Raw genomic sequence first — 19,414 nt, 5'->3', positions numbered from 1 at the left:
GGTCCGGACCAGTCCACAGATAAATACAATGTCTGTCTTGAGGGTTGGCGTTGGAGATGCCCTCAGTGTCAACTTTAATCCTACGTATACACGCGTGGGCGATATATAGTTGACTCTAAATTATTTAGTTTGGTGTATATGTCCACTTGATCTGTACACAGTTAGTTGATAAAGTAACCATGTGATGTACATCTCAAGCTAAATAGTAGAGTGAAATTAAAAAATATGTTATACGGTCTCGGCTTCTTTACGTACACTTCAATTAAATTGAATCTTAGAAATCTAAAACATGATGGGTATAAGATATATATCATACACAATTGGTATTGAACCAATAAAGAAAATTATTCACTCCTTGTAACGCACGGGCAATTAGCTATACAGTGCACTCACGGTCCTACACCAGCATCATCGATCACTAGTGAACCAAATGTGTAGGAGAGAAACAGTGTGTGTGGGGTAATCCAACGTGTTTGGAGTTATTCAGAGCGGAATGCGAAATGGCGTGTGCTTAACTGCGGGGAAGAGTGAGCATGATCGATCACTAGTGGCCGTTAACAGGTTCAACCTCGGCTGCCCCATTGGTGGTTCCTTCGAACTTGGGCAACTGCAGCTGCCTCCTCACCAGGGTCGTGTAGATGCCGTCGCGGTCGAGGAGCTCGTCGTGCGTGCCGCTCTCCACGATCTGTCCCTCGGAGATGACGGCGACCGTGTCGGCGGTCTTCACGGTGGAGAGCCGGTGAGCTATCACGAGGACCGTCCTCCCTTTCATCAAGGATTCCATTGCGTCCTGTGGCAAACAAGACCGAGAAGTAAATAAACGGCTGAAAATTTGAAACAGTTCAGGAGTTGGCAATAGTGGAGTGGCCATGGTACCTGGACAAGGTGTTCGCTCTCGGCGTCCAGGGCGCTGGTGGCTTCGTCCAGGAGGAGCACCCGCGGGTTCATCAGCAGAGCTCTCGCGATGGCGACCCGCTGCTTCTGCCCGCCGGATAACCTGATGCCGCGCTCTCCGACGATCGTCTTGTACTGGTCCGGGAAGCCGCATATGAAGTCATGCGCGTTCGCCATTTTCTGCACCCTCAAGTTAGTCAGGTCCTGCAGTCCTGACTCCTGAGAGATATGCTTCAGAAGAGTTCCTAAATTCAGATACTCACAGCTGCGTTCTCGACGTCGTCGGAGCTCGCTTTGCCTTCCAATCCATAAGCAATGTTCTCTTCGATGGAGCAGTTGAAGAGTGTAGGCTCCTGGCTAACTATGCTTACCTGAGATCATTTGGTTCAGAAAAAAAAATCTAAAAAAATTGTATAGAAAAGAGTTGGGCGACACCATACCATTTGATGGAGATACTGATGTGAAATTTCTACCAGAGGCACTCCATTTAGCAAGATCCTTCCCTTTATAGGGTCATAAAACCTTTCGATCAAATTTGCTATTGTAGTCTGCAGCAGAATGTAAGAAACCCCAAGGTTATGACTGAGAGTCGCAATTGAGAAACAATTCATATTGTGTAACACCAAAACTTGGGAGCTTACTTTTCCACCACCACTTGGCCCAACAAGTGCAACCTTTGAACCTGGTGCTAGCTTCAATGTGATTCCCTGAAATATTGATGACACGCGATATGAACTGAACTGAGATGCAGCATGTATGCTTATTGAAAGTGTGTTTCAGTAAGTGTGCCCAGTTATCCCAAACGCAGTTTAAATTCATAGGAAAGAGCATGAGAGATAAGCATGAAAGAATATATTTACCTTAAGAATCAGATGAGAAGGACGAGAAGGATATGCAAACCAGACATCGTCTAACTCAACTTCCCCATCATTTTCACTAAATGGAAGAATAATGTAAGGTACCGCATACTACATAGGTAGAGTCAACCAAGAAAGCTAATAGACAATGAAACGCACAGCAAAATGGAAGGAAATGGCAATAATAAAAGGTAGGTATTGCATACAACATAGGCATAATAAGCCAAGAAACCTGATGGACAATGAAACTCACTTTTTTGGACATTTGTCCCCAGAGGTTTTCATCGAGGAAATACGGTCAAGAAGTTGGAACACTCTACGGCTTGAACCTGATGCTTTCATTACAGTTGTGTATAATCCTGACAAGGCCGAGACCGATGAGCCAACTGCATGCTCGAGAGAGGGATGAATTGTTCAGAAAGGTCAGCATATACATAATCATGACAATAAAAACAGAGGTGCCCCTTATGCACAACATTGTTATAACCGACTTGTATATTTCCACTTGTATAAGAGGAATACTGGGTTCAGCGAAACAAAATTGATAACGCTGAATTTTCAGAGTCTCTGAATCTTACCCGTAAGGCTGTATAAGATGAATGACGTAAGAGCACCGGTTGTCATGTAACCATTGATGGTTAATTTAGCTCCATAAATAACAACAATGACAACCGAGAGGGTTGATGCAGCATTGAGCCCTCCAGAAAATAGTCCAACAACTTTCTACAAAAAAATTAAAAAAAAACTTAGTCAGATCATTATGCAAAATGGTGCTATTTTCTTACACAAACATTACAGTACTCACAGCTTGCTTGAGACCAAGTTTCAGTGTCTCGTTTACTTTTCCGCTATATCGTGAAATCTCATGAGGCTCCTGAGCAAAGGCTCTTACTGTGCGGATGGCACCAAAGGATTCCTAGAATGTAGTAGATATAATTGTCAATGCACAAATACAACTAATCAAGGATTCTACCCTATGGTTGCAATGAAAACTCAAAGTGCATATTTTATTGTTACTTTTCTGTAAACCGTTAGAGTAATTAAAGCAAGGTTTCACCAAAGCTTCCTATGCTCATTAACAAATCGGAAAATCAGATATACAAACCTCGGCTATGGATGAAGCTACAGCAGCTGCAGCTTGTGTCTGATGTGAAAGCTCACGAAGAAAACGCCCGAATTTACGCACGACAGCCGATATTACCGGAACAATTGCAAGTGACAACACTGTCGAGGAATGGTAAATGAGATATGCTTGAGTTGTATGCTGAGTAAAGACCAAGAACATGTAGCTGGTACTTACATGTTAGTTTCCATGAAGTTGAGAACATGAAGCCAAGACCAATAGCCGTGGTAGTCAGATTACGCAGCGCTTCCGAAAGGTTTGTCGTAGCGGCATTCTTTATGATTTGGGTGTCTTCAGAAAGCCTGCTTAACAGCTCTCCTGTTCTGGTCACATCAAAAAATGCTATCTCCTGTGGGGGCACAAGACTTGATAATAAGAACACATATAAATGGAAGAACCGGAAATGAAAAAGTTTTATTCAGGCAAATTTGGACAGAGAATTAAGGCACTTGCTTGGTTTATGAGATGACTGAACAAGTCATGTCTTAGTCGAGCAACAACTCTCTCGCTAGCAGAATTGAACACCCATGCCCGAAGAGCTGTGCAAGCTGACCTGAAAGATGTAATTCAGAGATAAATGGTTTTACTATTTGTACCAATTAAAAGTGCAGCCTAGCTACATCCACGAAATCGTAAGCTGGACAAATAAAAGATGGGGATGTTGCACACCAGAATATCACTCTATAACAAGAATCAAAATCAGTGCAAGTTTTCAAGAAAGATATATACCCCGTTACAACTATCATCACAATGTACAATATGGTGCCATTCACATCCGCCAGGGCTTGAGCCCTATCTTCTGGCCGCCGAACATCTCTTGACACAATATCAATTATCGTGCCGCCATATTTGGGCTGTAGGATAACACAAGATGATCCATCTTTTAGGCTTAGAAAAACGTGATCTATATATGCAATGTGACAATAACTGAAACATGTGCAGCATTTTATAGATGTGAGTAGAACTTGCTCTGTATGGAGTACTAGTATTTAATCCTGTCACATAAGAAGCAATGTACTCTGCTCACCACCACTTAGTCCTCACACACATGAACAAATTTACTCTGCTCTGCTCACCGGTCAAAGCTGATTACTGAAATGATATTTATAGGTACACAATTTCCAGGAAGCTACAATGTTGATCAGTTCAATTAAAGCTCTTGCTGCGTAAACCTATTTATCATGATAAGTTTGGATTGCTTACAACGAGGAGGTTACTGAGGGAGGCGACGAGCAGCGCGGTGGTGGCAAAGATGAGCTTCCACGCGTCAGGCTTTGCCTGCAATGAACCCGTTCTCTCGTGCATTCAGAAGCGCAAACACATGAACAAAACCTTCGAGAAAACATCGAAAACCTTCACCGCGTGCTCACCAGTTTGATGACCCGGCAGAACCCCACATTCGCCGCCTGAGGGGATTCAAATTAGACGAGGAGAGAAAATTAAAACGACGAATTACTAGCTGAAGAAACGGATAGGGAAGCCGAACCTGGACGTTGCTGCCCTCCTCGAGGTCCGAGGGAACCCTCGCCGTCTCCTGCAAAAACAAGCGCGATAGGCCTCAGAAACCGAAGGACGGAGGAGGAACTGGAAACGGATGAGAGCCGCCGGCCGCGCCTGCCTACCCCGTGATCAAGGAGCGGTGCGCGGTTGCCGCGGGGCGCCGTGTTGATGCGCGGCTCCCTCCCCATCGCCGCCGCCGGGTTCGTCCTAGTCGCAGGTGGCTGGCCAATGGGGTTTGGCCTTGTGGGGGGAGTGGGAAGACGACGAGAGGATTCTGCGCCTTTTATACCGCCGCAGTGCCGACGAGCAGGCCATTGGCGCCGGCGTCCTGGCGTCCAGCGCGAGCAGTTTCACGTCTGGCATATTCTTTTGTGGTGGACTTTGCAGGTCAACCGGAGTTTCCCTGTCTCCCTCCTTGAAAACTCGCCACTGGCCGGATCGCGGGTCTCCGCGCCCAACCTAGTATTCGAAATTCTGTTTCGTCCCTAAAGTCAGAGCACCTGCCGCTCGTCCTCATCAGACGGAAAAAAAAAGGCAGAGGCGTGGGCGTCATGCACCCATGACCGGGAGCACGTCGTCCGCATCGAGCGAACAGGCACACTCGTGGCAGCAAGAAGCATGCCTTCCAAGACCTTCGGCAGGATAGCGGTAGACGAGAGAATGGTTCAGATTGTTCTTCGTCTGGAGACGTCATCACAATGTGGCAGCAAGAACCACGCCTTCCATTCCATGTTAATTATCCGCCAGTAATCAGAGAAACTGATTAATTAGTTCTCATCATTTATTTATTTATTTATTTATGCGGGTCTGTCTAGGTCTCAGTCGACTGATGTCACCTAAAGTAGATTAGGCCCATTTCTTGACTTGCGTCTGATGGGCTGTATCAGCCCGATTTGTGGGCTTTCCTTGTTCCCTTTGTTTGTTTGTTTGTTTGTTTTTGTTTATTTGGACCGGGAAATTTCCTTGTTAATTTGTTTTATACACACACATGGAAGGATGTTGAACAAAAAAGTACAAGCCCGTGATAGAGACAAAAATGTGCAGATTTTCAATTGCCTCGTGATTTTTCTGGGCGCTAATTCTTCTTGAAGCGCACCACTAGCCTACCGTTAGGTCTTTGTACGATTTTCCCATGTCTAGTTTTTTTGTTCGTTTCTGCTTGTTTCCTTTTATTATTTTTCTTTTGTTTGTGTTTTTCTTTTATTTTCATTTTCAGTTCCATGTACACTAAAAAGAAAAAGAAAATGAAGCACTTCTTTATGTTTGTCATGATATTGTGGGACATGAAACTGGCAAAGTCGGAGTTGCAACCAAGTTATAAGACATGTAGTTGCGACCATGCTTGAAGACATGCAGTTGCGCGTCTAGTGTGGGGCATGCAACTGGGGCCCTCTCTCTCGACGCCGCCACCTCCGACAAAACAAAGGTCCCCCCAAGTTGCGACCAAGTCAGAAGACATGCGGTTGTGTGCCTAGTGTGGGACATGCAACTGGCCCCATCTCTCTCGACGTGTCCCCTCCAACAAAACAAAGGTCCCCCAATTGCAACCATGTAAGAAGACATGTAGTTGTTTGCCTAGTGTGGGACATGCAACTGGGCCCCGGCTCTCTCGATGCCGCCCCCTCCGACAAAACAAAAGGCCCCCTGGTTGCGACGAAGTCAGAAGACATGCAATTGCGTGCCCATTGTGGGACATGAAACTGGCAAAAGTCGAGTTGCAACCAAGTTATAAGACATGCAGTTGCGACATGCTCGAAGACATGCAGTTGCGTGCCTAGTGTGGGGCATGCAACTGGGCCCCTCTCTCTCTCACCGTCGCCCCCTTCGACAAAGCAAAGGTTCCCCAAGTTGCGACCAAGTTAGAAGACATGGAGTTGTGTGCCTAGTGTGGAACATGCACCTGAACCAATCTCTCTCGATGTGGCCCCCTTCGACAACCCCCCTCCCCCCAGTTGCGACCATCTCTCTCGACGTCGCTCCCTCCAACAAAACAAAGGTCCCCAGTTGCAACCAAGTAAGAAGACATGCAGTTGTGTGCCCATTGTGGGACAAGAAACTGGCAAAGTCAGAGTTGCAACCAAGTTATAAGGCATGCAGTTGCGACCATGCTCGAAGACATGCAGTTGCGTGCGTAGTGTGGGGCATGTAACTGGGCCCCTCTCTCTCGACGCCGCCTCCTCCGACAAAACAAAGGTCCCACAAGTTGCGACCAATGTTTGAAGACATGCAGTTGCGTGTCTATTCTGGGACATGCAACCGGCCCCATCTCTCTCGACACCGCCCCCTCCGACAAAAACAAAGGTCACCCAGTTGCGTTAAAGTTAGAAAACATGCGGTTGTCTTTCCTGGTTTGGGACATGCAACTGGCCCCTCTCCCCGTACAACAAAAAATGAAAAACTCGAGTTAGGACAAAGTTATAACACATGCAATTGTGACCATGCTGGAAAAAAGACCTGCAGTTGCGTGTGTATAGTTGAGCATGCAGCTGGGGCCTTTTCTCTCGACGCCGCCCCCTCCAACAAAACAAAGGTCCCCAGTTGCGACCAAGTTAGAAGACATGTAGTTGTGTGCCTAGTGTTGGGACATGTAACTTGCCCCCTCTCTCTCGACGCTGCCCCCTCTGACAAAACAAAGGTCCCCCGGTTGCGACCAAGTTAGCAGACAAACTCTGCAAAGCATCTCCTATGCGCATAAATAAAAAGGCCAAAAACATAAAATTTGTGCTACTGATACGCATACATATTCAGCTAAATGATTTTTAGTGCAAAAAAACTTGTATGCTTCCGAAGAGAAAGGATTTCAAGATAATGATAATATATCATTGGCGTCCCCGCTGATGAAAAAAAGAAACATATTTACATTTGCGATGTGGAGATAAAAAGGATGATGAATCTATCAAAAGACCATATTAATTCATATACAAAAGAAAAAAATGAACATCACACTAATTTCATATGGTTTTTAGCACGAAAAAAGAAAACTAAAGAATACATGTTGCTGCTGGAAACTTACTTTCATTAAATCATTCTCTTTTTCATTACGCAAAAAAAAGATAGATTTGAACATGCTTCTGAATTAAAAAAAAAGAGTCTAAGAAAAAAAAACCCCACTCTCTAGTGATAGATATCAGCAGTAATATCTCCTATTTACAAAAAGAAAAGATTTCAGAAAAAATATGGTGCAGATTAGATAGGGGTTATGAGAAATAAAATAAACATACCACACTACTGCTAATACATTCAGTAATAAAAAATCTCTCTTGTTTCGAGAGAAAAGATTTCAACGAAAAACCTAAGTAAAACAAACAAATGGACTATACAACTCCTAATGATGGCCCAGTAATATATGAGGGGATTTGAGTTCAGAGATAATCCTCAGAAAACATGGAACTGATTTCGCGAAAGTAATGGTTCAGCAAAATCCTATTCTTCGACCTACTAATCTCGACTAGAATAAAACAAAACAAGGGATTGAATCAAACTCCTACTAATGGTTTCAGTAATGTGTATGAGGGGATATGAGAGAAGCACTTCTTGAGACACCAAAAATATCCCAGTAAAGAACAGTATAAGTGATAGCACCCACCAGATAAAAAAGAAGAAAAAAAGTGTCCAAAAAAAAGGATAACTAGCAGAGGTTGATATACTAAAAAACAAAAAAGAATGTTCAACTTAGCAAAAAAATCCTAAACACACATCTCTCTTGTCACCTACTCATGAACAGAGGGTGTAAAAAAAGTGCACTATACTCTCTGTACAGAGGATGTAAAAGAGCGTGTAAAAATTTCTCTATAAGTACCTACAAGCATAAAAAAACATGTTGATAAAAAACTACTTCCAGTACAATCCAGCGGAGAAACACACTGCATCTCAGTCTGTTGGCCTACTAAGAAATTTAGTACTACTGGTTGTAAAAAAATCTTTACTGGAAAGAACCTCAAAAAACGCAGCAAAAAAAAGAAAAAAAATCTGAATGACAAAAAACGGTGACACATAAAAATGGGGCTTTATTTATCGAGGTAAGTGAATCTAGCTACAAGCAAAGAATCCAGTTTCATCATAAAAAATCCACCACACCGACATTGCCGATAGACACGCGAGAGCGAGAGACACTATTGCGCATGAACGCACAGAAAAATCAAACCTAAAAAAGTAAGGGCTAAACTATGCGGGGTGATTCTCTGCTTCAAACTACTAATCACATATTTGATACAAAACAAAAAAAACAGGCGTGGGGGGGGGGGGGGGGGGGATATAGACATACAAAATCCCATCTACTCTACTGGATACATGGGCACAGTGACGAACTCCTACAGTGTAGCAGACATGAATTTCAGACTAAGAAGCAAAAAGAACTAAACTAACTGAAATTAAACACTAAAGAGTGCAGTTTACTTGGCGTTACATCTGCAGCACCTAACAAAAAAACAAAAGCAACCGCTCACTCTGGCCGCCCTTGATGCACTACAAAAACTACCCGAAACCTTACATCCGCATGAACCATGGAAAAAACACCTCCAATCTATTGATTGCTTGAACAATAATGACACGTAAAAATAACTAAAAATCCTGGAGTCGACTATACAGTTGAAGCTATTAATCTTCACTTGATCCACACAAAAAACGACCCTAATCTCTTCAGATCTATGGTGTACCACCAACAAGAACAAGACAAACAACTTCCGCAAAAAAAAAAAACAAGACAAACAAGAAAAAGATGGAGAAGAATGGGGGGACTCACTCCACGGGGTGGCCGCTTCCCCTTGTTCACTTTAATGCGGCCCAAAAACAAACATAGAACAAAAACCGCACCGAAATACAGCATAGCCCCAGCCCATCAGCAGCGCTCGCACAGGGGATCACGAGTTCGACGGGGAGAAAACAAAGTGGGCCGGTCCAAGCCTTAGACAGGCCGAAATAGGGACAAAGCGCACCCAGCGCGAATTTACAAGCTGCTGAAGATCGAACGGACTGATTTTTAGCGATACCGTTTGCCTAATGGACCGGCTGCGCACGCACTGCCTGCAGCGGCGTCGATGTCTTTGCCCAGGCGCACATGGAATTACCAGTATGTACTTGCACAGAAAAATTGTAGGCTCAATTTACCGTAAAATGTCTCCTCTTAAAAATTAAATTCGGATATTCTGAGACAATGGAAGAAAACACATTTTATAAGCTAGCTGAACCATGGCCGAGCAAGTTGTATGCCTTAAGCAAGCGTCCTGCACCTGGGGACTAGACGCAGTGGGGTCAGCGGCGGCGTGCTCATCCCCGGCGCCTCGCCCTTGTCCAGACGCGTCCCGGCGGGGAGCTCCCAGTCGAAGTGGCGCACGAGGCTGGCGAGCGCCATCTCTAGCACCGGCAGCGCGAAGTTTATGGCGGGGCAGATCCGCCGGCCGGCGCCGAACGGGAGGAGCTGGTAGTCGTTCCCCCTCACGTCCACGCCCGTCGTGCTGCCGCCGCCCAAGAACCGCTCCGGCCGGAACTCCTCTGCCTCGTCACCCCACGCCGCGGGGTCCCTCCCAATGGCCCACGCGTTGATGAAGAGCGCCGTCTTCGCAGGGACCTCGTAGCCCTGGACGACCGCAGCCGTCGTCGACTCGTGCGGGAGGAGGAGCGGTGCCGGCGGGTGGAGCCGGAGCACCTCCTTCAACACCGCCTTGTGGTACTCGATCCTGCTCAGGTCGTCTTCCTCGATGGTCGGCTTGCCGGCGGTGACTCGAGCTATCTCGTCCTGCAGCTTGGCCATTGCCCTTGGGTTCCCGACGAGCTCCACCATGGCCCATTCCAACGTGACGGATGATGTCTCTGTTCCGGCGGCTATCATGTCCTGCACACACGCAAGAAATGGCCAGGGAGCAGAGAATTAACCAAAGAGAAGAAGTTACAAATTGCTGAGAAACTAAACCAAACGAATCATGTGATCGATTCGACTGACGATCACCTTGACGATGCTTTTGATGCGGTCGTCGGTGAGCTCGAGCCCGGCGGTGCCTTCTCCCCTCAGCCGCAGCAGGACGTCCAGGAAGTTCTCCTCCCCCGCGCCGTTGTCTGGCTTCTCCTCAAGGTGCTCGGCGACTATCTCGGATAGGAATTTGTCCCACGCTTCGACCTCGGCGTCGAGCCTCTTCTCGAACCCCGTCGCCCGCCTAACCACCTTCGCCGGCGCGTCGGGGAGCACGTCTTCCGCCTGGAGCCCCGACATGACCGCCGCGGAGTTCCCCAAAAGCTGTTTGATCTTCTCCGCCGTGGCCCCCGCGGCGCCGGTGGCCGCGCGGGTGACCACCGCATTGCTGTAGCCGTACAGGAGCTCCCTAAGCTCCACGGCCTCACCCGCCTCCGCGCCGCGGCGGGCTCCTGCGACGAGGGCGGCCGCCTCGGCGGCGCGCACGGGGGCGAACGAGTCGGCGCGGCGCTGGGAGAGGAGGTGCACGACGGCCATCTTCTTGCAGCGGCGCCAGGCGTCGCCGTAGGGGGCGAAGGAGACGCTGATGGAGCCGTATGTCAGCTTGTCCACCACCGCGCTGTGCACACGGGAGGCGAAGGCGAGGTCGTGGTTCTTATAAAGATCGGCCGCCGCCGCCGCCGTGGACACCACCAGCGTCCGCCTGCGCCCGAGCTGCAGGAGCAGGAGGCCACCATCGCTGCCGTACCGAGCGTGCAGCTCGAGCAGGGAGCGGTGCAGCACGCCGCCCATGAGGTGGAGGTGACCGACCAGCGGAAGCGACGGCGGCGACGGCGGGAACTTGCCGCTGCTGCCTCGAGCCTTCCTGATGGCGACACAGCTACAGGCGACGAGCGCGGCGACCAGGACCAAGTACGGAGACATCCTCACTCAGCTGGAGATTGTGTTATCCGATCGACTCGATCAATGATTTTATCCGGGCGTGAGGTTGATGATCGAACCGTGGCAGACTGGCAGTGGTCTGTTCTTCTTATCATCGCATAGTAATTTTGTCGCTTGTCATTTGATCCATGTGACATGAACGTGATCGTGTCAAAAAAGTCGCTGGGCGGCGACACGACTTACGGCGACATATGCGCGCTGACTGTCACGTTTGGTTTGACCTTTTTTACACAAACATCGAGTCCAACTTAGAGCATCTATAGCTATGCACATGTGCGTCCCCCGACACCGTCGGACGACTCCTCATTTGCCCTCGGAGCGAAGTCTGTTTTAAACCTTGTAGAGTGCGACGCAAACAAACCCCCACGTCCAAATCCTTGAAGTCCGTACCCTAACCTCGCTGATCCCGGTCAACTTAAACCTTGAATCCATTTGTCACACCAGGAAAAAAAATGATCCAGGACGAGATTAATCTCTATGTCAGATTCATCTTCTATCTCAATCCCCCTCTTGTACATTGGCCCTCTCTCCCCGCCAGCCTATCCAGAGCAGCTGATCTTGTACCCTGATCCGTGGTGATGTTCTGCAATGGAGCTCACCGGCGAGAAGGAGACCGCCGTTGTCCGCCACATGGGCACCGGCGCTAATCGCGGTACAGAGGAGACCGGCCGATCTCATCATATTTGTTTCCTCTGACCGGCGGTGAGTCTCGCCACCCGTGGATGTCTACGAGCTTGCGGAGCGGTCTTCCTGGCACACGTTTCCTACTCCGCCGGTGATCCTCGCAGCCGCGTGATGCCGTGATGTGGGATGCGTTGGGCACGATGCTGTCGAATTGGAACAGGGGTGGTGTGCGTGCGCTGCGCGGCCATCGCGGCGTCCGCTCTAGCGGCAAAGAATGGTGCTGTGCGAGGAGCAAGCAGGAGCGTCGGCTTGGACAGTAGCCGTGCATGTCCACAAGGTACTCGACAGAATGCATGCTGCTTGGGATCGGGAGAGGAGACAGGGGCGAACCCACGTTAACCCACCAGGTAGCACAGGACACCGGGTAAAAAACTCTTTTACCTTATAAGTATAGAGCCCATATACGATGGACACCCCTAATTTTCCTAGAAGGACACCCGTACATCACACAAGTGCAGCCCAGTTGTAGCAGCGTGTGACGCTGTATCGATTGAGGAAGCCACGAAGGCCCAGTCCAGCCTGTCCAGGATAGGAGCAGTACATTGATCGATACTTGCCTTCGGCCCTCCGGCCCTTCGCCTCGCCTGTTCGTCTGCTCGACTTTGCGCTTCGTGCCCTTGTTCTTTCGCCTTCCTCTGTATCCCCGTACGTCGGACACGCCGCCTATTCTGCAGATCGCGGCAAGTCGCCGAATCAGTGGAGAAAAGAAGACACAGGTATGCCGCATCAGACCCAGGCCTGATCAGACCCCCAATTCGACGTGCCTCTGCGGCTCTGCCTCAGCCTTTTGTAAATCTTATTCTAATTATTGCTTTGTCTCTCTAACCCTAGGGAATTAGGGGTACTGCCGTACTGGATATTACTAGAGATTTTGACTGTATTGGGTAATTGAACTATTTGAGATAATTGTGCACCAAGTGGAGACCAATATTGCAAAATTCTAGGACGGCTGGAAGCATCGGCACCATGTCAAGTATGTTTTATACTACAACCGTGCAATTCTAATTCAAGTATTATGTACGTACACATGATTCATAGTTCTTTTCTTTCACGCAAATTTTAATTATCTGAATAAATTGCAAAATTTTAGGAAAAGCTTAGTTTATGGATAGGTTTCTAAAAAAGAGGAGAACCTCAGTGCAAGATGAAAATGTTGGTCCGTCACACGAACATAATCAGAACGATGGCTCAGTTCCGCCACCATCGGATGGACAAATTGATGCATCACCACATGAACAGACTGATGTTCCAGCCCCGCCATCACCACATGGACAAAATGATGCCTCCACACATGAACCTAGTTCTGCCAATACTACAAGGAATTCATCTCAAGTTGAAGAGATCAATTGGGAAGAAGAAATTCAGTTTGATCCAGGTAAAAGGAGAAGCATAGACGAGTACCATCCCAATCAGAGAGATATGGTAAGAAGGAAGTATTTGGCCAATGGCCCTTGTCAACCTCGTACTGCTGATTTTGAAGTGACAGAAATATGTGGTCAAGATAGAAGGTTCGTTCGGGAATGGTTTGATGAGTTTGGGAGCTGGCTTGAGTATAGTGAGTCCAAACGAAAAGCATATTGTTTTTGTTGTTTCTTGTTTAGACCGCGCAAGAAGAAAGAAGCCGGATATGATGCATTTGTTGCAAATGGTTGGTCAAGTTGGAATAAAAAATATAGATTAAAGGAGCATGTAGGAGACATCAATAGTGCTCACAACCAAGCAAAAAGAGATTGTGATGCTTTGCTGAAACAAAAGCAACACATCTATGTTGCTCTAAACAACCAAAGTAATGTTGAGAGGAATGCTTATTATACTCGACTAAATGCCTCAATTGATGTTACTAGAGTGTTACTGAAGCAAGGGTTGCCTTTCCGTGGCCACGATGAGTCTGACGAGTCTCTCAATAAAGGTAATTTCAAGGAATTGCATGCTTACACAGCAGAGCAGAATCCGGAGGTAAGAAAAGTTGTGGCCCATAATGCTCCAGGTAATAATCAGTTGACTTCTTCAAAGATTCAGAAGGACATAGTTGAATGTTTTGCAAAGAAGATATTGCATTCTGTTCTTCGGGAAATTGGGAATGATGTATTTTCTTTGCTAGTTGATGAATCAAGGGATGTGGCTGGTAAAGAGCAAATGGCGGTGGTATTGCGGTATGTTGGTAAATGTGGAAGTGCCATAGAGACATTAGTTGGCCTTACTCATGTGAAGGAGACAACTTCCAAGTATCTCAAGTCTGCCATTGATGATTTATTTGCAGCATATAAATTAAGTTTCAAGCAAGTTAGAGGGCAAGGATATGACGGTGCGAGCAATATGCGAGGTGAGTTTAATGGCTTACAATCCTTAATCATGAGAGAGAATAGCACAGCATATTATGTTCACTGTTTTGCCCATCAGCTTCAGTTAGTTGTTGTGGCTGTTGTTCGGAAGCACAAATGCATTGGTAATTTTTTTGATATGATCTCAGTCTTGTTGAATGTGGTCTCTGGATCCTCAAAGAGAAAGGACATGATTCGAGACAAACATAAAGAACAAGTGTGTGAAGCTTTAGGTTGTGGACTGCTAAAAAGTGGGACATGATTAAATCAAGAACTAGCTCTTCAAAGACCTGGAGACACTCGATGGAGTTCTCACTACAAGACACTTAAGAGTTTGATTGATATGTTCCCTACAGTTGTCAAAGTGCTAGAATATGTGGAAGAAGAAGACAGGGATGACACAAATAGAAGGCAGGCATGTGGTCTTCTTGTTTATTTCCAGTCTTTTGATTTTGTGTTCTACTTACAGCTTATGTCCACTATATTGATAATCACAAACACATTATCATTGGCTCTACACCGGAAGAATCAGGACATTGTGAATGCTATTAATTGTGTGAATTCAACCAAAGCCTCCTTGAATGATCTAAGGAGAAATGGATGGGAATCTGTCCTACATGAAGCATATGTCTTTTGTGACAAGCATGACATTTCCAAGTGGCAAATGGAAGACCAATATGTGAATCCAAAGAAGCCACGTCAAAAAACAGGTATCACTAATAGGCATCATTATGAAGTGGATTGTTTTAATGATGTTATTGATTGGCTGCTTCAAGAACTTGATAATCGCTTCAATGAGAAAAATTCTGAACTACTTGTTTGCTCAGCGGCTTTGAGCCCAAATGAATCATTTCATGATTTCAACTTAGAACATTTGATGAGTCTAGCTAAACTTTATCCAAAAGATTTTGATGATGGAGAAGTCAGGGACCTTAGGCATCACCTTCATCTTTACATTGCTGATGTCCGAGCAGATGATCGCTTCTCTGGATTAAGTAATATTTGTGAGCTCTCTCAAAAAATGGTGGACACAAGAAAACATATTGTCTATCCCTTGGTTTACCGACTTTTGAAGCTAGCACTAGTATTGCCTATTGCCACTGCTACAGTTGAGAAATCTTTTTCAGCTATGAGAATTGTGAAGACATATTTGCGCAATCGTCTTGGTGACGACGCCTTGAAGTACGACCTTATTTGTTATGTGGAGAAAAGCGAAATGAGGAAGGTTACTAATGATGCGGTAATTGATCGCTTTGAAGCCATGAAAAAACGTCGGAAACCATTTTAGGTAGGTAATGGTTTTAACTTACTTATTATTACGCAACTGTTGTTAATATGTTACTAAGTGGTTTTGTTTCTTTTTTATTTGTAGGCAATCAGGATCTAGTGTTGCATTTTCTTGTCGGCGGTTATACTTTATTCAGATTTTGGACACTTTGATTTTCTTTTAATATTCAATTTCCTACTATCAATTAATATTTCAAGTGAAACTCTTTATTCTGGATTCTCGGTAAGCACATTCACGGTTATATTGTATTCTATGTATATTGTATTGTTAACTGTTACTTTTAGATATATTAGTACGTCATATCCAAATATACGTGATAGACATGGGATCCCGGGTCATTTTTATCCTGGGTCCGCCCCTGAGAGGAGAAATGGGAGAAAAGGGGATGGCTGGGCATGCTTCCGGGAGACAGAGGGGAGGATGATAAGCACTACATTGTGACCAGCAGCGTAGGAGCAAGCTTGTGTGGGCCTGGGAGGAGCGATGAACTCGACGGCCACTGCTCAACGTGGGCAGACGCTCACGTATTGCTCCTAGAATTGAAAAGTCAATCAACCTGCTTGTCTGCTTCCGAGCTAGCTTTGGACGTACAGTACATCTATCTACTAAACGTTGAATCGATCTAGCATTCTAAGAGCAGCACCAGCTTGGCGATGGACGCCGTCCAAAGGCGATCGAAACGCACGGCATACGCCTCGGCCTCCACGGGCAGAATGTGCAAGATCGGAACGTGCACGAGCTGGTTTTGGGAGCTGGCAATGGAATCGTCGAGAGAGATATGACATGTAGGCCCGTGTGATCAGGACAGAAACAAAGGATCCTGTCGGGATTTGTTGAAATATTAGGCAAGTTCATGATTAATTCCAGTAAATAATTCATGACTAGAAGAGATACTAGCATGCAATAATCTAGCAAACTAGAAAAACAACTAGACATGCATAACAGCAGCAAACACGTAACAATAGCTGCAGAGACAGACATGAACAGAGGATGTTGGACGTACTGATCGTTAGCTATTATGGGTGCGACGGTGTTGATGACGATGTTGGCGACGATCTGCTGCTGACGGCGGTGAATACGACGATGAGTAGCACCGCCCGACTTGGACGGAAGACGACCCGTGATGACGAATTTGAGCAGTCGCGCACAGCTCTTCCCAAAAACCTAATTCGTCCTCTCCCGGTGCAGGATCGCAAAGACGAACGGTTCCGGAGACCTGCTCTCCCACGCGCCGATGCACGCCGGCGTTTGGGATGGAGTAGACTACGATGGCGGCGCAATTTGTGAGATGAGGCAAAACCCTAGGTGTTTTCGGTGTGTCTCTGGCCGCAGCCGGTAGCTGTATATATATATATATATATATATATATATATATATATATATATATATATATATATATATATATATATATATATATATATATATATATATATATATATATATATATATATATATATTAGGACCAGAGGCGGTATTGTGTCGCGATCACAATCCCAAACCGACTCGGTTTTTAATTCGTATACTTACCGGACAAGAAATCAAAAACTTGTCTGCCAAGACATAAAAATAGAACGGCAAAAGGAAGCTGCGCTCCTGCAAGGAGACGGATCGGATTTCGGCGGACCATTCACGCGCATGTCGCATGTACGCGCCGCCTCGCCACGCCCCGCCCCGGCCCGGCGAGGCGAGGTAAGCGTGCGCGCGCGTGTGGTTTTCCCTTTCTCTTCTCACACACCACTTAGAGTGGTGGAGAGAACCCACTATATAAAGAGGTCCAACTCTTCTTCAACTTCCGGGGTGGGACTAAACTTAGCACCACCACTTGCTATTTTACACATGGGCTTTGAGATTTCAGAAATTGCTATGGGCCTAGCCCATTAATTCTAACAATCCCCCACCAGATCTCAAATACTCATTTAGAGATTTGCCTTCTCTCACCACTTGTTTAATATACCAGTGTTTCAGCAGAGACTGTTAAGTTGAACTTCTGCCTAGAACTTTAAGCTACATCCATTCACAACTTGACAATGGACTATGCCTTGAATTGCTAGTTTTGTGTGAACAGGTTTCACTCAAAGTCTTAACCAGTACCTGACCGCCAGTAGGCTACCCCGCGGTTTGGAGCTTATACGTCATACTCCCTGGTCTCTTCGTGAGCTTACTAGAGATCACCCAAATCTCATAGACTGCGACGTTTACAGTCAGAACTCATATAGGTGTGTTCTTTCAAGACTGCTCTGTAGGACAGCATTTTTGCTAATTATAGCCAATAGAACCACGTTAAGGCATGTTGCCAACCTGCCTTACAGATCTGAGCCTTACATCTCTGAGAGTTTTGCATCTTCACTTGGAGACGATCATTAGTTATTACTCTCCTCAGTTAACCAATAGCTTGTTCTTCCCAGATCCTAATTCACGGGATCTCCGATCACAAAGGTTGGGTTACTACTATGGTGTAACATCTATGGGTCTCATACCCATCTCCCTCGATGCAATATCTATCACATTTCGTGATAGTCCCTTTGTAAAGGGATCTGCCAGGTTTTTGTCTGTTTGTATATACGTAACAGTTATTACTCCGGAGTTTCTCAACTTCCTGACAGACTTCAAACGTCTCTTCACGTGTCTTGATGACTTTGCATTATCTTTAGAATTGTTCACTTTAGCGATAACCGTTTGGTTATCACAATTCATAAGAATAGCCGGTACAGGTTTTTCAACAACCGGCAAGTCCATCAAGAGCTCACGCAGCCATTCTGCCTCAACAGTAGCTGTGTCCAAAGCAGTTAATTCTGCTTCCATAGTTGACCTCGTCAATATGGTTTGCTTGCAAGACCTCCATGACACTGCGCCACCACCATGAGTAAATACATACCCACTTGTTGCGTAAAGTACATCAACATCGGAGATCCAATTTGAATCACTATATCCTTCTAGCGCAGCAGGATGCCCTGAATAAGTAATTCCGTAACTCATAGTACCTCTCAGATAGCACAAGACCCTTTCTAGTGCATGCCAATGATCATCACCCGGGTTGGACATGAACCTACTCAGTTTGCTCACAGCAAAAGAGATATCTGGTCTTGTAGCGCTAGCTAAGTACATGAGTGAACCGACAATTTGAGAGTATCTTAATTGATCTCTCGTTTCTTTCTTGTTCTTTCTGAGTGTGACGCTGGGATCATAAGGTGTTGGAGAAGGCTTGCTATCCATAAAACCGAATCGGTTCAAGACCTTCTCAACATAGTGAGATTGCGTTAATGTAATCCCACTCTCATCCTTAATAAGTTTGATGTTTAGAATTACATCGGCTTCTCCCAGATCTTTCATGTCAAAATTTTTTGATAGAAAAGACTTGACCTCATTAATTGCATTGATGTTTATACCAAAGATCAGTATGTCGTCCACATACAAACATAATATGACACTATTGCCCCCACCATGGCGATAGTAAACACACCTATCAGCCTCGTTAATGACAAATCCTGCAGAAGTCAGAGTTCTTTCAAACTTCCCATGCCATTGCTTAGGTGCCTGTTTCAGACCATACAAAGATTTTAACAACTTGCACACCTTTCTCTCTTCACCCTTTACCACAAACCCGTCAGGCTGATCCATATAGATCTCCTCTTCCAACTCTCCATTGAGAAAAGCTGTCTTTACATCCGTTTGGTGAATGATAAGACCATAAGAGGCAGCCAAGGAAAGTAACACTCGAATGGTGGTCATTCTAGCAACGGGTGAATAGGTGTCAAAGTAATCTTCGCCTTCTTTCTGAGTGTAGCCCTTGGCCACTAGCCGCGCCTTGTACTTATCAATAGTACCATCAGGCTTTAGCTTATTTTTGAACACCCACTTACAGCCCACAGGTTTACAACCATATGGTCTATCAGTTAGTTC

At 45.9% G+C, this 19,414-nt stretch overlaps 2 protein-coding genes and 1 pseudogene across 2 annotated transcripts; 1 reads left to right on the top strand and 2 right to left on the bottom strand.

The window, feature by feature from the left end:
- Window positions 1-444: 444 nt before the first annotated feature.
- LOC123125563 (ABC transporter B family member 25-like) lies at window positions 445-4,772 on the bottom strand. Its single transcript, XM_044546037.1, has 17 exons — window positions 4,497-4,772; window positions 4,361-4,408; window positions 4,245-4,280; window positions 4,078-4,152; window positions 3,604-3,728; window positions 3,328-3,427; window positions 3,052-3,223; window positions 2,857-2,975; window positions 2,557-2,667; window positions 2,330-2,474; window positions 2,005-2,137; window positions 1,755-1,830; window positions 1,536-1,601; window positions 1,335-1,442; window positions 1,158-1,265; window positions 877-1,074; window positions 445-790 (listed from the first exon to the last, which is right to left on the bottom strand). The coding sequence occupies exons 1-17, from the start codon at window positions 4,560-4,562 to the stop codon at window positions 545-547; spliced, it is 1,932 nt and encodes a 643-aa protein (XP_044401972.1). The 5' UTR covers window positions 4,563-4,772; the 3' UTR covers window positions 445-544.
- Window positions 4,773-9,463: 4,691 nt separating this feature from the next.
- On the bottom strand, window positions 9,464-11,289 carry LOC123125562 (cytochrome P450 71A1). Its single transcript, XM_044546036.1, has 2 exons — window positions 10,319-11,289; window positions 9,464-10,204 (listed from the first exon to the last, which is right to left on the bottom strand). The coding sequence occupies exons 1-2, from the start codon at window positions 11,201-11,203 to the stop codon at window positions 9,584-9,586; spliced, it is 1,506 nt and encodes a 501-aa protein (XP_044401971.1). The 5' UTR covers window positions 11,204-11,289; the 3' UTR covers window positions 9,464-9,583.
- A 520-nt stretch (window positions 11,290-11,809) lies between these two features.
- Window positions 11,810-15,613, top strand: LOC123120940 (zinc finger MYM-type protein 1-like; annotated as a pseudogene).
- Window positions 15,614-19,414: the final 3,801 nt, after the last annotated feature.

Source organism: Triticum aestivum, chromosome 5D (assembly GCF_018294505.1).
Source record: "Triticum aestivum cultivar Chinese Spring chromosome 5D, IWGSC CS RefSeq v2.1, whole genome shotgun sequence".
Lineage (NCBI taxonomy): Eukaryota > Viridiplantae > Streptophyta > Magnoliopsida > Poales > Poaceae > Triticum > Triticum aestivum.
This window is presented reverse-complemented; position numbering and strand designations above follow the sequence as displayed.